Genomic DNA, 23,825 nt, shown 5'->3' with positions numbered 1-23,825 from the left:
ACTTCTTCCTCAGGTTTGTTATCCTTGTGACCACGTGGCAAGACTATGACCATTTTAATCCCGCTCATGGGTAAAGCTAGTCACCCATCTATACTAGGGTTACTCAGTCTTGGCACCATTGACCGTTTGGCCCAGATAATCTTTTGTTGTGGGGGCCGTCCTGCATGTTGTCAAATGGGAGCCTCATCCCTGGTTTTACCCACCACGTGCCAGTAGCAACCCCTTCCTCAAATTGTGACACCTAAAACGTCTCCAGACATTGTCCAGTGTCTCCCGAGGGGCAAAATCACCCTTGGCTGCGAACAGCTTCTCTACAAGAATAGTTAAACCTTTTTTTTTAATATTTACTTATTTTTGAGAAAGAGAGAGACTAAATGTGAGCAGGGGAGGGGCAGAGAGAGAGGGAGACACAGAATCCGAAGCAGGCTCCAGGCTCCGAGCTGTCAGCACAGAGCCCGAAGCGGGGCTCCAACCTACAGACCACAAGGTCATGATCTGAGCTGAAGTCGGATGCCCCACAGACTGAACCACCCAGGTGCCCCTACAAGAATAATTTTTTTGTTTTTTGGTAGGAAATATAATAATAATAAATAATAATAATATTAATAATCATAATAAGTTCAAATAGTATCTTTTCTCTGCCACTTTCGCTTCCATAGTCCCCTGGCATAGAATCCCCTTTCTGCTGGGGCTATGATCCTGCAGGTCGTATACTTCTTAGCCCTAGGGGGTGCCATCCACACTGAAGACATTGTAGATGTGAAGATTGCTTATGACAGCGTTACAGCTCTTGGCAGGAAAGTGTTTTGGTCTAACAAAATGGGCATATTATGATAGTTTACCAACAGATAGAAATAAATGGTCTTGAGGAATAGGTCCCATTTTCCAGCGTGCACAGAGGCACAGTGTGCTGGCTAGAGTTAGCCCCATGATGTCATGTCTGCACAACGGAATTGTGTCCGTCCTTCACTAGTGTCACCTTCCTCTGAAACTGACTTTCCTGGGACCCTCTGAGCTCCTTAAGCAAGATACAGTAGGCATGGAAATGTCACTTATTTAGTTGGACTCCATCAGACTCCTTTTGGTATTTTCCCACATTTACTGGACCATACTAGATTCAACCAAATGTGTTGGATGTTTAATCTATGCCAAGTCAGTCAAACCAGAAAAGATTAGAGGCAAAAGATGAGACCCTTAAGTTTCAAGAGGCACTGGTAGAAATACTCAAGTTTTTCGACATGCTTCCTCTCAGGGTATTTGCTGCTGTGAGGGGCTGCTGGTTTAAGACCTCCTATTCTTGTTTACCCTGAGTCCTCATGGTACATTCTGGTTGCTTTCACGCAGACACCACCACCCCCCACCCCGCCCCCACTCTTACCTTCAAGTGAAGCTCTTATCGGAGCTGTTTCTAGAATCCCTCAGAGATAATTTTGAGGGTCAGGAGCTGGCTTCAGCATCAGGAAACACACAACTACTCATGGAAGGTATAATTACAGGCTGGGCTCAGAAAGACATTTCATGTATACTTTCGGGGGCACTTGTGAAAGATCTTGGTTTTTCCTCCCCCCCCCCCTTCCCCATTTTGATGTTACATGGGATACAGAGATGAGTGAAGAGAATTCTTAATTCTTGTCCTCAAGAGGCAAGTTTCGCAGAGAAGATGAATTATGCATTCAGATATTTACCACCTCAAAATAGAGAGCAGGGCGTTCCAGGAGAGCAGTGTGCTTATGCTCTGGAATACAGAGCAAGGAGAACTTCCTTGCAACAGGAGTAATTGAGCAAGGTTTTATGGAGGACATGGCCTTTTGAGTTTAATCCTTGAAGGCTGAGTAAGATTGGGGTTTGCAGGGAAGGGGAGGAGAGTGCTGGCCAGTGGAGGAGACTGTAGAAGCCCAGATATGGAAGTAGCAAAACACAAGACCTAAAATAGGGAAAGGAAGCAATTTTTCTAGTTTTCTTCTAGTTTTTCTATTCTCTAACCTTATTTACAGATATATTAATCATATTTGAGTTTCCCTAATAAGCACCCAAAACAATTAATTTACTGCATATGCTTTAAGGAGAGGAAATGTTTGCTCCATTGGGTCTCCCGTGGTCCTCTGCGCCCTCCCTGGTCCTTCGGTGGGACCTCATTTCATTTCCAGTCCCATGGGAGGCTGTGCCAGTCTTGCTATCCTATCAGTCCCGTTGAGCTTTTGGAAAAATTTCCCCTTCAGCCTCCAAGTGAGTACTAACAGGAACTTTACCTATTAAGAGTATTTTTACCCAAGACCTAAAATGGGTCAAATCTTCGCTCTGTAAGCAGTGAGAAAGCAAGACAGAATTTGGAACTTGGAATCGGGATTAGGCATCTATCCAGCCTGCAGCCTGTTCGGTTGCTTATTGGGATTAGAGATGGGCCCCCTTCCTTTTTCTAGATGGTGATGGTGGAGCTTAGTGATGGTGGGGCTTCTGAAACAGGCCTGTGCTTTTCCGGCAGGGCGAGGGCTGATCAGCGGATCACTGAGTCCCGCCAGGTGGTGGAGCTGGCGGTGAAGGAGCACAAGGCTGAGATTCTCGCTCTGCAGCAGGCCCTCAAAGAGCAGAAGCTGAAAGCCGAGAGCCTCTCTGACAAGGTCAGTGCCCATCCCTTTCCTTTTAGGAGAAAGATTTCATCTCCATCTTTTAGAAGGTGTGCTCGACACAAATTCAGGTGCAGTCCGTGGTCCACATATTTCACAAACATAAATTCACTCAGTCCTGTAAAGCCTTGGGGTTATGGTCCACCATTGGACATCCTTGGTTGGCAATAGCTTGGGAGGTGTGGCGGGGACTGGGGTGTCACAGTCGGCCAGTGACTTCTTGAACATCTGCCTGTCTGGGCCCCCTGAGGTCCAGATTTTGATCTGGGCACACAACTCTTGTTTTCTGGCAACTGGTTTCTGGATTTAAGTTGTGGATTGATTGCTGGATTTAATATCAAGCATCGGAAAGTGCTCAGTGACAAGAACGAATGCTCCTTCCATTGTTGCGGTAACAGGCAGCTGGGCCTTTCTGTGCTCCGAGTCCAGGGACACGATAGGCTCTGACGGCCACACTGGCACACAGTATTTCACACTGGAAATACACATGTCCTGTCCATTTAGCACGCCATATTAATGTTCACAGAGTGAGGTACCAGTGTTCTGGAGATTTATCTAAGTCTTGAAACAGATTTTGAATAGATGCCCCAATGTTACAGATAACAAAAGTGACGATCAAAGAGATTTCATGTATATACCCAGGCTCTCACATGTGCGCTTTCTCTGTCTCTCTCTCTGTCTCTCTCTCTCTGTCACACACACACACACACACACACACACACACACACACACACACACTCAAAGCAGTAATCTAAAATTTGTATTCTGTATAACTCTTTGTTATTTTGTGATTATAAAAATAACGATTTGAGGTCATTGTGGCAGATCTAGAAACCATAGAAAAGTAAAGGAGAAAATGACTGGCAATAGAACCACTGTTCTATTGGTGAGTTTATTTGTGGCTTTTCCTTTGCATAATATGTTTATGCATACATATGTTTTTACAAATTTAGATTCTTACTATGTAAGCAGCTTTGCATCTTTTTTTTAAAAAAAACAAACCTATAACTAGGGGCTTTTCCTGAGTTACTGAATGTTTTTGAACATGTAGTTCAAAAAAACCCCTAAACAACAACACAGAGGTACCTTTTTTTTTTAATTTATTTTTTCACTTACATCCAAGTTAGCATATAGTAAAAAATGATTTCAGGAGTAGATTCCTTAGTGACCCTTACCCATTTGCCCATCCTCCCCACCCCCCCCCCCCACGATCCCTCCAACAACCCTCTGTTCTCCATATTTAAGAGTCTCTTATGTTTTGTCCCCCTCCCTGTTTTTATATTGTTTTTGCTTCCCTTCCCTTATATTCATCTGTTTTGTATCTTAAAATCCTCATATGAGTGAGGATGTCTTTCTCTGACTGATTTTGCTTAGCATAATATCCTCTAGTTCCACCCACATAGTTGCAAATGGAAAGATTTCATTCTTTTTTATTGTCGAGTAATACTCCATTGTGTGTGTGTGTGTGTCTGTGTGTGTGTATGTGTGTATATATATATATATATATACCACATCTTCTTTATCCATTCATCCATCGATGGACATTTGGGCTCCTTCCATACTTTGGCAACTGTTGATAGTGCTGCTATAAACATGGGGGTGCATGTGTCCCTTTGAAACAGCACACCTGTATCCATTGGATAAATACCTAGTAGTGCAATTGCTGGGATGTAGGGTAGTTCTATTTTTAATTTTTGAGGAACCTCCATACTGTTTTCCAGAGTGGCTGCACCAGCTTGCATTCCCACCAACAATGCAAAAGAGATCCTCTTTCTCCGCATCCTCATCAACATCTGTCGTTGCCTGAGTTGTTAATGTTAGCCACTCTGACAGGTGTGAGGTGCTATCTCATTGTTGTTTTGATTTGTATTTCCCTGATGATTGATGGGCAGTTTTTCATGTGTCAGTTGGCCATCTGGATGTCTTCTTTGGAGAAGTGTCTATTGATGTCTTTTGCCCATTTCTTCACTGGACTTTGTTTTTTGGGTGTGGAGTTTGATAAGTTCTTTATAGATTTTGGATACTAACCCTTTATCTGATATGTCGTTTGCAAATATCTTCTCCCATTCTGTCAGTCGCCTTTTAGTTTTGCTGATTGTTTCCTTCACTGTGCAGAAGTTTTTTTATTTTGATGAGGTACAAAGAGTTCATTTTTGCTTTTGTTTCCCTTACCTCTGGAGACGTGTTGAGTAAGAAGTTGCTGCGGCCAAGGTCAAAGAGGTTTTGCCTGCTTTCTCCTCTAGGATTTTGATGGCTTCCTGTCTTATGTTTAGCTCTTTCATCCATTTTGAGTTTATTTTTGTGTCTGGTGTGAGAAATGGTCCAGGTTCATTCTTCTGCATGTCGCTGTCCAGTTTTCCCAGCACCACCTGCTGAAGAGACTGCCTTTATTCCATTGGCTATTCTTTCCTGCTTTGTCAAAGAGTAGTTGGCCATATGTTTGTGGGTCCATTTCTGGGTGCTCTATTCTGTTCCATTGATCTGAGTGTCTGTTCTTGTGCCAGTACCATACTGTCTTGATGATTACAGCTTTGTAGTGTAGCTTGAAGTCTGGGATTGTGATGCCTCCTGCTTTGGTTTTCTTCAAGATTGCTCTGGTTATTCGGGGTCTTTTCTGGTTCCACACAGGTTTTAGGATTGTTTGTTCTAGCTCTGTGAAGAATGCTGGTGTTATTTTGATAGGGGTTGCATTGAATATGTAGATTGCTTTGGGTAGTATCAACATTTTAACAATATTTGTTCTTCCTGTCCAGGAGCATGGAATCTTTTTTCATTTTTTTGTGCCTTCTTCAATTTCTTTCATAAGCTTTCTATAGTTTTCAGTGTATAGATTTTTTTTTTAATATTTTTAAACATTTATTTATTTTTGAGACAGAGACAGAGCATGAATGGGGGGAGGGCCAGAGAGAGAGGGGGACACAGAATCTGAAGCAGGCTCCAGGCTCTGAGCTGTCAGCACAGAGCCTGATGCGGGGCTCGAACTCACGTACCATGAGATCGTGACCTGAGCGAAGTCGGACGCTCAACCGACTGAGCCACCCAGGCGCCCCATTGTGTATAGATTTTTCGACAAAGATACCTTTTTAAATCATTCCACTTGTGTGGGAACTTTGAGCTTCTTTCAGCCTTTTGCCATTATACATAACACTATAATGAACATAAACTTTGTGGATATCCATGATTATTTTCTTATAGAAATAAAATTTCATAGAAATAAAATGATTGGATTCAAGGCTAGAGCTTGCCCCTCAGGAACACTCTGGAGTTCCTCGATACTGGCTTACTTTTTTTTTTTTAACCCGTGAGGAAACAAAATGTAGTATTTAGCGGTAAATGAACCTTTTTGTGTTTAACTTGAATATTTTTTTCTATTTAACTGTTCCTAGAGGACTCTGTAGCAAAGTTTACCCATCCTTTATGACCCCAGGCATTGATATGATCTTTTCTTTTATTATTAAAAAAAAATTTTTTTAATGTTATTTCTTTTTGAGAGAGAGAGAGACAGAGACTGTGAGTGCGGGAGGGGCAGAGAGAGAGAGGGAGACACAGAATCTGAAGCAGGCTCAAGGCTCCGAGCTGTCAGCACAGAGCCTGATGCAGGGCTCGAACTCATGAACCGTGAGATCATGACCTGAGCCAAAGTTGTATGCCTAACCTACTGAGCCACCCAGATGCCCCAATACAATCTTTTCTTTTCTTTTTTTTTTTTAATTTTTTTAATGTTTATTCATTTTTGAGACACAGAGAGAGACAGAGCATGAGCAGGGAAGGGGTAGAGAGAGAGGGAGACACAGAATCTGAAGCAGACTCCAGGCTCTGAGCTGTCAGCACAGAGCCTGACGCACGGCTCGAATTCACGAACTGCGAGATCATGACCTGAGCCGAAGTCGGATGCTCAACCGACTGAGCCACCCAGGCACCCCAATACAGTCTTTTCTTGATGACTGTAATTCAGGAAGAATAATTCTTCTGCATACCTCTCTTACTGAAAATATCATGTGACAAAGCAGTCATTGTGTCTAGGTCTAGTTATGGTCAGTCTCCCACTTTGTGACTTTTTGTAGGATTCTTGAGAGACTTTGTCCATTCTTTCATCACAAGAGCCTGATATGATGCTGTGCAATAGTAAGTATTCAGCATTTGATAGTTTAATTAAATTCAGCCAAGGTGATCATCCTTGTCTTCGAACTTGTCATAGTTATTTATGCATCCCTTAGCAATAATCCCATCCCTGTACAAGGCTTATCTGCAACATGGACTTTTGTGATACTATACTTTTAGAAAACAACATTTATATTCTGATCTTCAGAACTTGATTCTTTACATGTGAAGCTTTATGGAAATTTTCAAAAGTCATTAGCATCTAGCATTTCTAAAATATGATCTCATGGCCAATTTTTCCAAATGCCCAGCTCAATGATCTGGAGAAGAAACATGCCATGCTTGAAATGAACGCCCGAAGTTTACAGCAGAAGCTGGAGACTGAACGGGAGCTCAAACAGAGGCTTCTGGAAGAGGTGAGTGTGAAACACCTGGGAAATGGAGCCAGGTGGACTTTTGAAGATGAAAATTTGTTGTGTTTAGATGGTCAGATCCATATTAGATGTTCAATCTTTGAAGTTGGAATTTTCAAGGACAAGTAAGGTGGTCACTTAATACCTTTTTGAAGGTATTTAACAGGCTCAAAGAATGTGTCACAAAGGCTAGATGGTCTTTGTCACTTGTGTCCTCCCACATAGTGCTTAATAGAACATAGAGCACAGAAGAGTATGTGCCCAATGGAAGCTTATTAAATATACGGTGACTGAATATTGAGTTAAATTGTTCTTTTAGAGTTAATATCTAAAGTATATTAAGTTTTCAGGCTGGTAGAACATCCATGCAAATTAGCTTCATGCACAGGGCAGAGACTTGACCAGATTGTGTTGAGTGCCAAATTTCATGAAGACTTTTGAACATTCATTTAACTCCATTAAAAAAAAAAAAATTATGTCCTGCCTTTGAGACATAGAATGAAAAGCTCAAATTGATCTTCTGAACCCATCCCTTACATTATTTCCTGGACCTTTTAACAGAATTCTGAAAATGTCTATTTAAGTTGCTGATGATGTCCTGATCCCAACCAAAGCCCTATATGTTGGATCACTGACGACTCTGTTTTGTTCATTAGAATTGACCAACCAGGACATACATGCTTTGTAAAGATATTTAATGAGAAATGAGATTCCAAGATGGTTTTGTTTAACCCATAGTGAGCCAGATAGTTCAGTTAACCAGATTACCTGTTCTCATTAGTTGAGGTTTTATTATAGACCTCTCAAGGGACTGTGCTGAGAGAAATAATATTGCTAAACTATCAACTTGGGAAAATGTGCTGAAAATTTTGCAGGTGAGAATAAAATACCTTACAGAATGATACTTTAAAAAACATGGGTGGGAGTTTGGGAGAGGTCTGGAGGCGGATGCTGGCAAGGGTTGCATAACAACGTGAATGTCCTTAGTGCCACTGAACTATACAGTTACAAATGGTTAAAATGGTAAATTTTTTTTTTAATTTTTTTTTTTCAACGTTTATTTATTTTTGGGACAGAGAGAGACAGAGCATGAATGGGGGAGGGGCAGAGAGAGAGGGAGACACAGAATCGGAAACAGGCTCCAGGCTCTGAGCCATCAGCCCAGAGCCTGACGCGGGGCTCGAACTCACGGACCGTGAGATCGTGACCTGGCTGAAGTCGGACGCTTAACCGACTGTGCCACCCAGGCGCCCCAAAATGGTAAATTTTATGTGTATTGTACCGCAATAAAGGTTTTTAAAATAAAATTAGTTATATCTCAATATATCCTGAGTGGAAGGCTCACCAAAGGCAGCATTAAGAACACTATAATACAAATTTAAAAATCTACCTGGTGGTCAAGTAGAGAATGATGGTCTTTTATCTGGAATGAATAGGCAATGTCCCTGCTTTAGGCACATGTTGGAAACAGAACAGAAATAATCAATGATCTCGCCTGTCCTATTTTCCTTCCGAGGAAGGAGAGCTGGCTCTGACAGCTCAATACTTTGGTCCAAGGTTACATGGTGAGTCAGTGACAAGGCTTGGAATAGCATGCCGGGATCCTGATTCAGTCCCCTCTTTCTCACTTGTAAACGACATGAGAACATTTCCAGCTTCCCAGTCTGTACCTCACAGATAGATTTCTGAGCACAGACATCTGGCTGACACTGAGTTTGAGGCAGATTTTACTGACACTTGAAACCATTATGAAACAAAGAATGATATTTATTGTCCAGAATGTGGCTAGGATCCCTGGTCGTGGTGTGCACTTTGTAAGCATGTGACCAAGGGCTTAACCTAAGTTTGCTCTCTCTATATATACATACATATAATTATATATATAATTGTTTTAATGTAAATGCCTGGTTAATCCTCACTGCAATGAAAATATAAAACATTTTCATCATCTAAAAAAGTTCCTCATCCCCCTTCTAGTCCATACTTTCCGGGTCTGGCCCCAGGTACCCGGTGACTTGCTTTTTGTCACTATAGATAGTTTTTTTGTTTTTGTTTTGTTTTTGTTTTTTTCCTAGAATCTCATAGAAGTGGAGTTATACTCTGTATACTCTTGTATCTGGATTCTTTAGTTTAGTTGAACATGCTTATGTGATTTATTGATGTTGACGAATGTATTAGCCGTTCATTGCTTTTTATTGCTAAGCTGTAATTCATTGTATGGGTATACCATCATTTATCCATTCACCTGTTAATGAACCTTTGAATACTTGCCATTTTTTTAGTTATTATACATAAATCTATGAAAAATTGTGTCCAAGTCTTCGTGTGGCGGTTCTGACCCCATAACACTTAGTATTGTTTTGCCTTTCTAGTGCATATATTACAGTATCACATTGTGGTTTTAATTTACGTTTCTTTAATGAGTGATGATAAACATCTTTCCATATATTTGTCATTCATATATCTTCTTTTGGGAAGTGTAAATTCAAATCTTTTGGGTAGTTACTTCCAAGTAAAGTTGTTTTTTGTTTTTTTTAATGGGAGAGAGAGTGAACACATATGCCTGCAGGGGAGAAGGGCAGAGAGAGAGAGACAGAGAGAATCTTAAGCAGGCTCCACATTTAGTGCAGAGCCTAGCACTGGGCTCTATCCCATGCCGCTGGATCACAACCTGAGCTGAAATCAAGAGTCAGAAGCTCTGGATCAACCAACTAAACTGCCCAGATACTCCCCCACCCCCCCAAGGAAAATTTTTAAGGAATTCTTGATAATAACCCTTTGCCAGATGTATGGATGGTGAATCTTTTCACCCACTCTATAGCTTGCCTTGTCTTTTCAAACAGTATCTTTCAAAGAGCAAATGCTCTTAATTTTGGGGAAGTTAAATTTATCAGTTTTTAAAATGGATTATGTTTTCTGTGTCCTATTTAAGAAAATTATGCTTCTGCTAGGAATTTACCCAAGGGATACAGGAGTGCTGATGCATAGGGGCACATGTACCCCCAATGTTTATAGCAGCACTTTAAACAATAGCCAAATTATGGAAAGAGCCTAAATGTCCATCAACTGATGAATGGATAAAGGAGATGTGGTTTATATATACAATGGAATACTACTTGGCAATGAGAAAGAATGAAATCTGGCCATTTGCAGCAACGTGGATGGAACTGGAGGGTATTGTGTTAAGTGAAATAAGTCAGTCAGAGAAAGATACCGTATGTTTTAGCTCATATGTGGATCTTGAGAAACTTAACAGAAGACCATGGGGGAGGGGAAGGGGAAAAGAAAAAGTTACAGAGAGGGAGAGAGGCAAACCATAAGAGGCTCTTGGATACTGAGAACAAACTGAGGGTTGATGGGGGGTGGGGGGGATGGGAGGTGGGTGATGGGCATTGAGGAGGGCACCTGTTGGGATGAGCACTGGGTGTTGTATGGAAACCACTTTGACAATAAATTATATCTATAAAAAAAGAAAATTATGCTTATCCTAAAGTCAAAGATAGTATTTTCTGTTTTCTCCTAGAAGTTTTCTAGTTTTAGCTTTTATTTGTAGGTCTAGGATGTCTTTCGAGTTAATTTTTACGTATGGCAGGAGAGCAGAGGTTCACTTTTTTCCATAGAGCTATTCTGTTACTCCAGTACCATCTGTTGAGAAGACTCTCTTTTCCTCACTACATTTTCTTGACACCTTTGTCAAAAAGCTATCTATGTGTCTAGATGTCATGTCTTGATTTCAAGATATGTTAAAACATGTCTTTTTTTTAATTTTTATTTGACGTTTTTATTTATTTTTGAGACAGAGACAAAGCATGAGCAGGGGAGGGGCAGAGAGAGAGGAAGACAGAATCTGAAGCAGGCTCCAGGCTCTGAGCTGTCAGCACAGAGCCCAATGCGGGGCTTGAACTCATGAGCTGTGAGATCATTACCTGAACTGAAGTTGTACGCTCAACCGACTGAGCCACCCAGGCGCTCCTAGCATGTCTTTTTTTAAATTGTGATATGTGTATTCTTTAATCCCCATCCCCTATTTCTCCCATCCCCTCACTTACCTCCCCTCTAGTTACCATCAGTTTGTCTTCCATACTTAAATAGTCTGTTTCATGGTTTGTCTCTCTCTTTTTTGTCTTTGCTTGTTTGTCGTCTTCTTAAGTTAACCATATCCTCTTCATTAGGTATAGAGACTTGTAAGTGGGGCCAGAATCACAGTCTCAGGGTTGGAAAGAAGTTGTTTTTTTTTTTTTTTTAAATGTCACAGAACCCAAATTTCCAGCCCTTGTTCCATTGTTCCCTTCACCCCTGGCCCTGGCAGACTTTGCTAATGGATCTTTCTCCCAGATATCCTCCTGGACCCAAAATGGCTTCAGAAACTTCTTTTGACATGACATTCAATAGCTACTATCAGGCTGTCAGAGGTAATGCCAGAGGTGAAAGTCCATTTGCTAATCCTGGTCAAATTAACCTCCTGTCCAAGGCAGAGAATCCCTTCCCCAACATTCCTCACTGGTGGGCCTGTTTGAACCTCTGCCTGAGTGCACGTGCCTTTGGACATCCTGACCCATTTTTTCAACAACTTTAATTCTTAGAAAGTTCTGTCTTATTTTGAACTAAAGCCTATAACTTCCAACCACTGGTTCTGTTTCATTGAAACATTTGAGTCTGGCATTTCCACCTAAAATAGGAGAGTAATACCAAATAATAATCAAATTACTTGATTAATAAAAAAATAATGTTTAGGGGCGCCTGGGTGGCGCAGTCGGTTAAGCGTCCGACTTCAGCCAGGTCACGATCTCGCGGTCCGTGAGTTCGAGCCCCGCGTCAGGCTCTGGGCTGATGGCTCAGAGCCTGGAGCCTGTTTCCGATTCTGTGTCTCCTTCTCTCTCTGCCCCTCCCCCGTTCATGCTCTGTCTCTCTCTGTCCCAAAAATAAATAAACGTTGAAAAAAAAATTAAAAAAAAAAAAAAAAAAAAAAATAATGTTTAAATGTTTACATATTTTTGAGGGAGAGAGAGAGAGAGTACAAGCAGAGGAGGGGCAGAGAGAGAGGGAGAGAATCCCAAGCTGACTCTGTGCTGTCTGCCCAGAGCCCAACACAGGGCTTGAACTCCTGAACTGTGAGATCATGACCTGAGCTGAAATCAAGAGTTGGACACTTAACTGACTGAGCCACCCAGATGCCTCCAAAAAACTAATGTTTAAGTAGCAATTGCTATACGCCAAGTGCCCTTTTCATGCTTTGGCTCATACAGTCCTTGCGATAGTTCTAGGAGAGAGCTACGTTTATTATCTCTGTGACAGACAGTTAGATATCTGAGTAGCTCCCCCACGCCAGACCACCTTCTCTTACCTAATTGAAACATTTCAAGTCCCTCCAAGTTTGAGATGTTCTTTTCTGGTAGATTTATCTTTCCAAAGAGAGTTTCTAAAAGTCCACAGGGTATGAGCAACATGGGGTCCAGTGGGATATCTCCAGCTCCATTCTGGGCTCTGTAAGCCTCTGCCAGTTACCCTGGACTCTTTGGATAGCTTTATCATACCACTGACACCCACTGACCTGTGACATCGCCACCAACCCTTCTGTAAGCTTGCATTTTTTGAGTAAACATCTTTGTTTTCTGGCGTTTATCAGTCAGTGTTTTCAAAGAATACTGTCCTTTTGAACTTTTTCTCATTGGTTTTGATCCATCCTTTCAACCACCGCGGTTGTTTGGTGCTCTGGTTCTGTGATCCAGCTCCCTCATGCACCCTCCCAGTCTCCTGTCACCTCGTGGAATTGTTGGACAGGTCCAACGCCCTGCATTCAGTCCAGCACTGACCCATGAATAGCCCCCATTTTCCTCTCTCTGGGAAGCAAGTAAATGGCTTTGAAAAACATTCCACTGAGCAACCTGTCACTCTTGTTTTTTATTATAGTAAATAAGCAGTCTGTTTCTTGGAAAGCTCACGGACAGTTGATGTGTTTATTCTAGAGAAATATTTTGGGCCTGGCTGTCACCAAACCAATTTTTGTCCCCAGCTCCTGTTTCTCTGCTTCCTGCGTAGTAATTAATGTTGTCCTAAAATAGTGGGAAGAAACTAAAGAGGGTAATTTGTGGAAATCACTTGCACTGTAAGGGACTCATAGTTCCCTTTAAGAGGTAATCTTAGCTGTCCCCCCGCGTCCCATCCCCCCTGCATTTTAGGGGTTCTGGTTTGATTCATAAATTCTAAGTTGGCACACAGGCCAGGTGATCTCTGGCTGCTGACAGTATCTCTTGCTTTATGAAGGACTGATGGGGGAGGCTGGTGGAGGAGGCTGGCACGGGGAAGGCAGATGGGGAAGTGAGGGGGAAGCCCAAACTGGATGGAGGGAAGGAAAGAGGACAAAGGAGGGAGAGAGATTACGAGAATTCCTTGAACATCTGGGGTACGCCGGGCATGGTGGCACTGAGTATGTCACCCAGTCAGGGGAGGTGTTATACCCACTTTCAGATGAAGATGCCAGAGCTTCTAGAGGCAATATGAGCTTCCCCTGGTCCTGTGACTGATGCGTGTTTAAGTCAGCATTTGTGGTAGGGTCCCTAGCATTCCAAAGCCCAGGTTCGTTCCACCATGCCATGATGCCCCAAGGGATCCACTTCCCCTCAAGAGGAAGGGCCGGCGAGGAGGAGAGATGGAGAGAGAACCAAAACACAGGTGGAGGGAAGTAAAATGAGAGGGAGAGGGTCAGCCAGTTCTGAGTTTGTCTGTGGCCCTTGGCCTTCTGGGGCTGAGAGCGCAGAGATTTGCCGTCGCCTGTTAGAAAATGCCCGTGGTGATGTTTACTGCTCTTTAGGAGCTCTCTGCTTGAGTCTGCAGAGAGTCTAGGCCACCAGGCATGGGGGTGTTCGGGCCAACCACAGGGCGGTTGGATTGTCACCCAGGGGTCAGATGACATCAGGCAGTGTGTCATCAGGATACCTGCTCTTTCCTGCTTTTTTATAAACAGAAGAGTTTTAGGAAAGAGAGCCATAAAACCAGTATCTTTAGAGCCTGCCTTATTTTCTGGTTGACTTCCATTGTAAAAATTGGAGAGAGATTTTCAGCACAAAACTATTTCCAAAACACTAAATTGATTTTTTTCCCCCTTGGGTCTTATAGACTCTTGTGCTGAGTCTGGGATCTTCCTCTTCCTTCCTCCCCACACTGCAGAAGTATCTCCTGTGATTGTGGCTGTTTGTGTACTTGCTGGGGTCTCTCACCCTAACGAGGTGCTCCTCAAGTTAGAGCTGATATGATTCCCCTTTGTGCATCCACGCTGCCTAAACAAAGTGATTTCTCACAGTAGCAACTGAGATCTTAAGCCTAAGGGGGCACCTGGGTGACTCGGTTGGTGGAGCGCCCAACTTCGGCTCAGGTCATGATCTTGTGACTCATGAGTTTGAGCCCCGCGTGTGGCTTGCTGCTGTCAGCACAGAGCCCACTTTGGATCTTCTGTCCCCCTCTCTCTCTGTCCCTTCCTCACTTGGGTGCTCTCTCTCAAAAATAAACAGATCTTTTTTAAAAAAAAAAAACCCGGGGCGCCTGGGTGGCGCAGTCGGTTAAGCGTCCGACTTCAGCCAGGTCACGATCTCGCAGTCCGTGAGTTCGAGCCCCGCGTCAGGCTCTGGGCTGATGGCTCAGAGCCTGGAACCTGTTTCCGATTCTGTGTCTCCCTCTCTCTCTGCCCCTCCCCCGTTCATGCTCTGTCTCTCTCTGTCCCAAAAATAAATAAACGTTGAAAAAAAAAAAATTTAAAATAAAAAAAAAACCCAAAAAACCCCAAGGACAAATTGGAGCTTAGCTGTCATGGCAGTAATTCGCAGCATCTCAGAGGGCACCTCAGATGGGCCATATCGTACGTACCCAAATGTCCTTAATTGTAACTCTGACTGGGAAGGCAGACCACCAGCCTGGACTTCTTGTTACGGTGGGGATCCCGTGACTTGCTGGCCATCAGAGATTTCTGGGCAAATTCTTCTTATCGGTGCCATGCACCAATTTGGAACAGAAGACCATCGGTAATTCTGGAAGGAGATGATTTCAAAAGCCAAATCTGGTGCCATGCCTGCAATTAGTTTGGCAACAAGCTAACAGTGGGGGACCAAGCTGTATTCTCCGTGGTACCGAGACTCTGTCTTGGCCTTCCTCCCCACTAGCAAGCCAAATTACAGCAGCAGATGGATCTGCAGAAGAATCACATCTTCCGTCTGACTCAAGGGCTGCAGGAAGCCCTAGACCGGGCTGATCTGCTGAAGACGGAAAGGAGCGATCTGGAGTACCAGCTGGAAAACATTCAGGTGAGAACCAGCGGAGGGAATTGGCTTAAAGATTGTCTGCGGAGGCAAAGCGTGATGGCCAAAAGCCATCTGGGGAAACGGTCGCTATCTTTATATTGTATGTTATTGTGTGTTTCCCCCACTATTTCATTGGGAAACTTTCCAAACATTCAGAGATGTTGGAAAATTTCTATCATGATCATGCCCGAGATTCTAATATTAACCCCTGGCTCATTTTACTTTTTCACTGACCTGTCCGTGTATCATTCCTTTTGTTTGTTTGTTTGTTTTGGGCTGTAAGAATAGGACTAAGTGAGTAAATATTGGTGCAGTGTGGTTTGTGTTGCATGTTCATTTGCTACTATCCTAATGACTTTATTTTTTATTTGTTTAAAGTACCAAATTTGCAAGTATACTTCTTTCTAGGGCCAAGCTTATTTTTTTGTTTTTATGAATTTTAGGTTCTCTATTCGCATGAAAAAGTGAAAATGGAAGGTACTATTTCTCAACAAACCAAACTCATTGATTTTCTGCAAGCCAAAATGGACCAGCCCGCTAAAAAGAAAAAGGTGGGTCCGAGTGTTAGAAAAGTTGGGAGGTTTTCTCAGTCCTTATGATTCATGAAATACCGTTGTGAGAGATAATTACAGAAACATCCATGAAAACAAAATGCACATTTTTCTAGTTTTATGTTGGGTTGAAAATAGGTTTTGAGATCGTCAGAATAGTCCTTAAGGAAGGCATGTCATTATCAAGTCTGTAACAAACTACTTTGTGTTCATAGCCTTTAAAATTATAGTGCCTGTCTCTGTTAAGGGAGTGATTTTTTTTTTTCTCCCTCTCTCTTTTTTTTTTTTTTTTTAATAAGCAGCTGGATTGGGAGGTGGGTGGTAATAGCAGAGAGAAAGGTTTCCAGAGAGGTCATTGTAGAAGACTCCAGAGGGATTAGCAGGTCACAGGTACAGGGCTATAGAGAGATAGGTCATGTGTGTGGGATTCAGGAGAAAGAGAGAGTGGTTCTCAGTTCTGTAGTAGGATTCTCAGAGCACATATACGGAACTCCAGAAGAGACTGGAAATCATCTAGCCCAGTCCTTTTGACCAGCAGAGTCCTAGCAGGAGACTGGGACCCAGGGAGGTGAGGTGACACCACTCCACTCCAAGGGTGCTGCGCCACCCCTTTAGAAGGATAATAGACAAACAAATGAAAAACTTTGACCAAAAAGAAAAGGAAAGGGGGAAAAAAACCCACCCAGCTCTGGACAGGGTTATACACAGATGCACCTATGCAGATTTTGGATCCATCCAAGACCTGCTTCCCTAAACCACCAGAGCCCTCTTAGGAGGTTGGGCCGGGTGTTCTTAGTCTGAACAGGTCTCTGAGGACCCTGCCGTTTCCTTCCCAAAGCATTCCCACCCTGGGGGATCAGTGGCAGCCCCCAGTGACCTGGAACACCCGAGAAGGGGCTGGAGTGGGCAGTTGGCGCCCGTGTCCCCAGCGCTCTCTTTATGGTGAGGGACGAGAACAGCCTCCTCCAGTGGTGGCCGCCGGGGAGGGACATTCTTGCATACCGCGTGACTGTCTGTGCTTGTTATGCTTCTGATATTTAATCTTTTGTATTTTAGCAGCGGATTGTTTTCTGATTGTGTCATGTGATGTAGTCAGGGTGTTTCCATTTATTTTTGGTGGTTAATTTTTTTTTCAGCCACATGATTCCCTGTGTTTTCCTTTTTCCTTCCATGTCCAGTACACGTTTTCATTTTTTCATTTGCTTTTTTTTTTTTTTTTTTTGAGTAAGCCCCTTGTTTTGACATCATTTTAGGATTCAAGTTTTTCGTCTCCTTTTTAAAAAATGCTCATCTCTGTGTCTCGTAACTAAGCGTCATGAGACAAATTCAAGGCAAGAATGATTTCCGAACCATCCGTCCTGACTCCATCCTCCACTTCCATTTTTTGAGGGTAAAGACTCAGGAAATGGCTCTCCTCCTTGGGAATGCCGAAGGAAGGGGTGGTGGCCGTGCAAGCATCTTGAGCCCTCTTGTTGAAAATTTCCAAAACCCTATTTTTTTCCAGCCGGCTGGAACGGGCTGTGGTTCAGTCTCCCCTTTCCCCCTTCACATGCCATTTTTACTAAATCCGCTTACAGTGAGTATGCTCCTGGCTTTCATGGTCTGCTCCTCTTGAGTCAGAGTTCCTTCAGCTAAAGTGCCAGTTTCCAGGAGTTAGGAGATATCTCTGTTTCCATTGCTAGGGTTTATTTAGTCGACGGAAAGAGGACCCTGCTTTGCCCACACAGGTTCCTCTGCAGTACAATGAGCTGAAGGTGGCTCTGGAGAAGGAGAAAGCTCGCTGTGCAGAGCTAGAGGAAGCCCTTCAGAAGACCCGCATCGAGCTCCGGTCTGCCCGGGAGGAAGGTAGGGGCACTCTCTACGCCAAGTCTCTGGAAAAGGCAGAGAACCCACCTCAAGCAGATGGGTTGTACTAGTTCAGCATCTGTGTTTCTGGCCCATAAGCTCTCAGTCCAGATGTCCCAAGTGTGAAAAATTCACAGCGTCCTTGGTATTGCCCATTTGGCACGATGCGTGTCCTTTTGGTCTCGGGGGCTTGAAAGACCGCCCAGGGGCAGTCCGCTTGGTTTGGGCTTCTTGGTGACCCAGCTAACCAGAAGGCATCGGACTGGTCTCTTTCCAGCTGCCCACCGGAAGGCCACAGACCACCCGCACCCATCTACGCCAGCCACCGCGAGGCAGCAGATCGCCATGTCCGCCATCGTGCGGTCGCCCGAGCACCAGCCCAGTGCCATGAGCCTGCTCGCCCCGCCATCCAGCCGCAGAAAGGAGTCATCGACTCCAGAGGGTACGTTCCCAAGGGGCCCTTGGAGTTTGGTTGAAAGTATTTTTAATCCACTAAGAAAATGCATACATACGGTAAAAGTGACAAGTAATAATACTAAGGGATAAAGAGTAAGAAGTGAGTCCCCTGTCCCCGATGTCAGTTCCCTTACCCAGGGACCACCACTGTATTCTTCCAGCAATAGTTCATGCATGTGAGAGCATATCATATTATTCATGTATCTTATATAATTATACTTAAAGAGTATGAGGAAATAGGCATATTTTCCTTAGCCCTTTTTTCTATTAAAATATCATAGCACACTAAGCTATACACTGCAAAACACCTTTCTTCTTTCACTTAAAATGTTATCTTAGAGTGTATATTAATAATACATATGGCTAGCGGTGCCTGGGTGGCTCAGTCGGGTAAGCGTCTGACTTCAGCTCAGGTCATGACCTCACGGTTTGTGGGTTTGAGCCCCGTGTCGGGCTCTGTGCTGACAGCTCGGAGCCTGAAGTCTGCTTCAGATTCTGTGTCTCCCTTTCTCTCTGACCTTCCCCGCTTGCACTCTGCATTTCTCTCTCAAAAATAAACAAACATTAAAAAAAAAAAAAATACCCAACTCCTAATAACCAGATAATGGAGATTTTAAAAGTTGATTCATAGAACTTGAGATGCATCTGTGAGTGTTAAAATAGTTTCACACTGGGGTGCCTGAGTGGCTCAGTCAGTTGAGCGTCTGACTTCAGCTCAGGTCATGATCTCACGGTCTGTGAGTTCGAGCCCCGCGTCAGGCTCTGTGCTGACAGCTCAGAGCCTGGAGCCTGTTTCAGATTCTGTGTCTCCCTCTCTCTGCCCCTCCCCCATTCATGCTCTGTCTCTCTCTGTCTCAAAAATAAATAAAAACATTTAAAAAAAATAAAAAAAAAATAGTTTCACACTCTGTAACCTGCTGTAATGGTTTTTTAACAGCTTTATGGAGATAAATTCACATGCCATACAATTCACTCATTTGAAGTGTATGATTGGATGTTTTTTTATTAAGTGCATTAAGGGTGTACAACCATCACTTTCTAATTTGGGGACATTTTTTGGCCTTAACCTTTCCCTCCCCACAAAACTCTGCACCCGTTAGCAGTCACTCCTCATTCTCCCCTCTGCCAGACCTCTGGCAGCACTAAGCTGAATAGATTTGCTGCTCTGGACATTTCATATAAATGAAATCATACCATATTTTTTGTGTCTGGCTTGTTTCACTGAGCATAATGCTTTGGAGACTCACCCGTCTTGTAGCGTTAATTAGTACTTCACTTTGTTCTGGTTGAGTAATATTCTGTTGTATGGATAGCACATCTTGTTTATTAATCCATTGATAATCGTTTGGGTTGTTTCCATCTTTAGGCTATCCTAAATAACGTTGCTGTGAACATTGTATGTTGTGGCTCCGTATGTTTTCGGCTTTCTTGGGTATATACCTAGGAATGGCATTGCTGGGCAATCCTAATTTTAACTTTTCAAGGATCTGCCAAAACTGTCTTCCAGAGCGGCTGCACCACCTGACATTCCCACCAGCAGTGTATGAGGATTCGGATTTCTCCACACCCTCACCTTGTTTTCCATGTGTCTGATTCTAGACCTCCTAGTGGGGTGTGAAGTGGTATCTCCTTGTGCTTTTGATTTGTGTTTTTCTTTCTTTCTTTTAAAAAAAAATTGTTTTAATGTTTATTTCTGAGACAGAGACAGAGCATGAGTGGGGGAGGGGCAGAGAGAGAGGGAGACACAGAATCTGAAGCAGGCTCCAGGCTCCCAGCTGTCAGCACAGAGCCCGACGCGTGGCTTGAACTCACAAACCGTGAGATCATGACCTGAACTGAAGTCGGTCGCTCAACCGACTGAGCCACCCAGGCGCCCCTCTTTCTTTTTCTTTTTTTTTTTTTAAGTTTATTTATTTTGAGAGAGACAGAGACAGCACAAGCAGGGGTAGTGGAGGGGGCGGGGGAAGGCAGAGAGAGAGAGACAGAGACAGAGACAGAGACACAGAATCCCAAGCAGGCTCCAGGCTCTGAGCTGTCAGCACAGAGGCTGACATGGGGCTCGAACTCATGCCCTGTGAGATCATGACCTGATCCAAAGTCAGATGCTCAACTGACTGAACCACCCGGGCACCCCTGATTTGTGTTTTTCTAATGACCAATCATGTTGACCATCTTTTCATGTGCTTATTGGTCATTTACTTATCTTCTAGTCAGATCCTTTGCCCATTTTAAAATTGGGTTGTCTTGTTTATTATTGAGTTGTAAGAGCTTTTTATATATTCTAGCTACAAGCCCCTTGTCAGAGAGATGATTTCTAAATATCTTTTCCCATTCTGTGGGTTGTCTTTTTACTTTCTTGACGGTATCATTTGCAGCACCTAATGAATTTTTAAACATTTTCCTTCAGAATTCAGTCGGCGTCTTAAGGAGCGCATGCACCACAATATTCCTCACCGATTTAACGTAGGATTGAACATGCGAGCCACAAAGTGCGCTGTGTGTCTGGATACTGTGCACTTTGGGCGCCAGGCATCCAAATGTCTTGGTAAGAGAAGCAGTGGTGCGTGTGCCGTGGGCACCTGCATGTCTCCCCCTAAACAAATCCATCTGATGGGTGTGGGTTTTTTCCTTTAAAAATGTTTTACCATATAGCGCATTCATTTTGAAGCTTTTCATTCCAGTGGGAGGACGCTACTTTTCCCGTTGAAGGAGAGTGCTTATACATGTTTCCAGCTCACGTGTCCACCCCCCGTGTGCAAAATGCCTTGCGCTTTGCTGATTTCCAGCCCTCCCGTTTTGCCAGGCTGCCCTTTCCCCAACTTTAGGCTGGGTGCTGGCTCCAGCTGAACCTTGCCGGTGGGTCCTCTACACGCCTGTTTGTGGCGGCCGGGGGAGAAGCCAGGACAACTGGGTGGAGAGCACTTGGCTCTCATGTTTCCTCTCTCTGTAGGGAGGACCTGGCTCCTGCGAAAGCTTAGGGATTTACCTGGGTGATGGGGCCTGACCGATGGGCCCTGGCTGGGGCTTGGCTGGCAGAAGGAAGAATGGTCCAGGGTTCGACAAGGTGTTTTCAGGTTGTTCACTGCTTTTCCCCAGAATGTCAGGTGATGTGTCATCCCAAGTGCTCTACGTGCTTGCCAGCCACCTGTGGCCTGCCAGCCGAGTATGCCACACACTTCACCGAGGCCTTCTGCCGTGACAAAATGAACTCCCCAGGTCTCCAGACCAAGGAGCCCAGCAGCGGCCTGCACCTGGAAGGGTGGATGAAAGTGCCCAGGTATTGTGACAGGATGGCTTGGGCTGGGGCCTGTGCCGGTGAAGATGCCACCCCAAAATATGCCACTTTGGAACCAGGATTATTTTGAGCCAAAGGCACTTGAGAAACAGCAGGTCTAAGAAGGCCCCTCTGACCTCCCCTTTCTCTTCCTGAAAGCAGGAGATAAATCTCCCGTGTAAGAGCACCCCTCCCTTTTCCAGGAGGAAAGAAATTCTCACCAGAAGCAGGGAGGCAAGGCTTGTAGACAAAACTCTGCAGATAAGCCTTGTTAAAGTAACACCTTATCTTCCTTTAGCCTCCCCATACATTTTAGTTGCTTTTTCATAACCACTACTCTTTGTTCAAGCTAGTATACAAACACTAGGCCTATCTGCTTTTTGGGTCTTTATTTTCTTATGGAGATTTCCAGGTACACACACATAAAATAAAAACCATATGCTTATCTCTTGTTCGTCTGTCTGATACCAGTGGAATGCCTAGGCCAGCCACAGAACCCACAAGGGGAGAAGGAAGCTCTGCCTCCCCTGATACATGGACGGCACAGGGCACTTCCATTCCTGAGGTTTCCTAGGGAAGCGTCGTGGCTAGGATTCCTCCTCCCTCCTTCCCTCCTGAGTCTAAACCTATGTTCTTATCCATCCCTATATCCCCAGGAATAACAAACGAGGACAGCAAGGCTGGGACAGGAAGTACATTGTCCTGGAGGGATCTAAAGTCCTCATTTATGACAGCGAAGCCAGAGAAGGTAAATTAAGAATTCAGGGGGAATTTCATTGCACGTGGTTGACCCAGGTCTCCCAGTCTTGGCGTGAAGGCTTTGTTTTTCTAACTGCGTTGCAAGCCTTCTACGATTTTCCATTTTTGAAAATTAAAAACCAAATGACTTCGCTAAAGGTTATTGGTACGATACTCACGTCTATAGGTCTCCCCTCTGAGGAACCTGCAGGGTGCTGCCCTGAAGATCCTACCTGCTAATACACCTTCAGAGAACTTCTGCCTCAGTCAACTAGCCCATAAATCCGCATCGTCAGCAGAAATTTGACTGTGCTACTCATCTGACACACTTTATTTTGTTTTTATCTTCCCTCTCCGCCTTCTCTGCACACCTTTTTCCCTCCTCCTTTGTTCTCGTGCGCCTCTCTTTCCACGCATACTCTGTCTCTCTTGCCTTGTCTCTCTCTCTCTCTCTCTCTCTCTCTCTCTCTCTCTGTTTCTTTCTTCCTCTCTTCTCCCCTCGTTCTTGTTCCTGTTCTTTTGGTTTTCTCTCTGCCCTTCCTCTTTGCACCAAGCTGGACAGAGGCCGGTGGAAGAATTTGAGCTGTGCCTTCCCGACGGGGATGTATCTATTCATGGCGCCGTTGGTGCTTCTGAGCTTGCAAATACAGCCAAAGCAGGTGAGCGGAAGCTGGAGAACCCACGGCAGGGGGTGGGGTGGGGTGGCGTGGGGAGGTGAGGGTAGGGGCGGGCACTGGGCTGGATGAATCAGCAGGGGGAGGAGGGGGTGCCCTCCTTGGCTCCCCCTTTTTAGTGGGGTCTAGGACTTGCATGCCTGGGTGATGTCTGACACCTCAGGGCCATCCCTCCCAAGAGTGAGAGGAATCTACAGCGGACCCCTGCTCTCTGTCCCATCCCCTAGATGTCCCCTACATACTGAAGATGGAGTCTCACCCACATACCACCTGCTGGCCTGGGAGAACGCTCTACTTGCTGGCTCCCAGCTTCCCCGACAAACAGCGCTGGGTCACCGCCTTAGAGTCTGTGGTCGCAGGTGGGAGAGTTTCTAGGGAAAAAGCAGAAGCTGATGCTGTGAGTATGGAGGCAGGAGCTGGAGGCTGTCTTTGTAAAGTGGGCTGACTTGGGAACTGACCTGAGTGGTGGGGCCCCTCTTGCCGCCTTTCCGGGGGAGGGATGGCTGAGACTGTCATGACTGGGACTCTTGTGTCACTGAGATACAGGCTGTACGCGGTCTGTCTGGTGTCACACACCCTCCCCCGGCAGCCTTTTAGAATGAGGCAGTCAGCTCTTGGGGTGGCGATTGATCTTGGTCATGGCAGCAAATGTACTCATATGGAAATCCTCTTTCTCGTTTACTCTCATGAGTTTATTTGCAAGCGCTTGGCTGTGGAGCAGCACAAAAGTCTGCCAACAGCCATGCCAACTTCGGGAAGGCTTTTCGTAACCTTCTCGTACCTTCCACACGAACTGCTCTTCTGTAGGCAGGTTTGGAATCCTACTTACCCTTAAGATGTTGGAACTGTAGGTGTGCC

General features: G+C 44.4%; 1 protein-coding gene across 10 annotated transcripts in view; it reads left to right on the top strand.

The window, feature by feature from the left end:
- The window catches only part of CIT (citron rho-interacting serine/threonine kinase), a 186,884-nt gene that overhangs the window by 145,249 nt on the left and 17,810 nt on the right, over nucleotides 1-23,825 (top strand). For 8 of the 10 annotated variants that reach the window (XM_047826634.1, XM_047826640.1, XM_047826637.1 and 5 more), the window contains 11 exons: nucleotides 2,483-2,618; nucleotides 7,037-7,141; nucleotides 15,292-15,432; nucleotides 15,873-15,980; nucleotides 17,663-17,825; nucleotides 18,103-18,267; nucleotides 20,689-20,826; nucleotides 21,378-21,558; nucleotides 22,212-22,303; nucleotides 22,848-22,952; nucleotides 23,195-23,364. In XM_047826634.1, the coding sequence (XP_047682590.1) occupies nucleotides 2,483-2,618; nucleotides 7,037-7,141; nucleotides 15,292-15,432; nucleotides 15,873-15,980; nucleotides 17,663-17,825; nucleotides 18,103-18,267; nucleotides 20,689-20,826; nucleotides 21,378-21,558; nucleotides 22,212-22,303; nucleotides 22,848-22,952; nucleotides 23,195-23,364 (1,504 nt within the window). The remainder of the gene's footprint in view (nucleotides 1-2,482; nucleotides 2,619-7,036; nucleotides 7,142-15,291; nucleotides 15,433-15,872; nucleotides 15,981-17,662; nucleotides 17,826-18,102; nucleotides 18,268-20,688; nucleotides 20,827-21,377; nucleotides 21,559-22,211; nucleotides 22,304-22,847; nucleotides 22,953-23,194; nucleotides 23,365-23,825) is intronic. The other 2 variants (XM_047826641.1, XM_047826638.1) reach the window with 1 other exon arrangement.

This window comes from Prionailurus viverrinus, chromosome D3 (genome assembly GCF_022837055.1).
Source record: "Prionailurus viverrinus isolate Anna chromosome D3, UM_Priviv_1.0, whole genome shotgun sequence".
In the NCBI taxonomy this organism is placed as follows: Eukaryota; Metazoa; Chordata; class Mammalia; order Carnivora; family Felidae; genus Prionailurus; species Prionailurus viverrinus.
The sequence above is the reverse complement of the archived record's forward strand: the minus strand, read 5'-3'. Positions and strand labels throughout refer to the sequence as shown.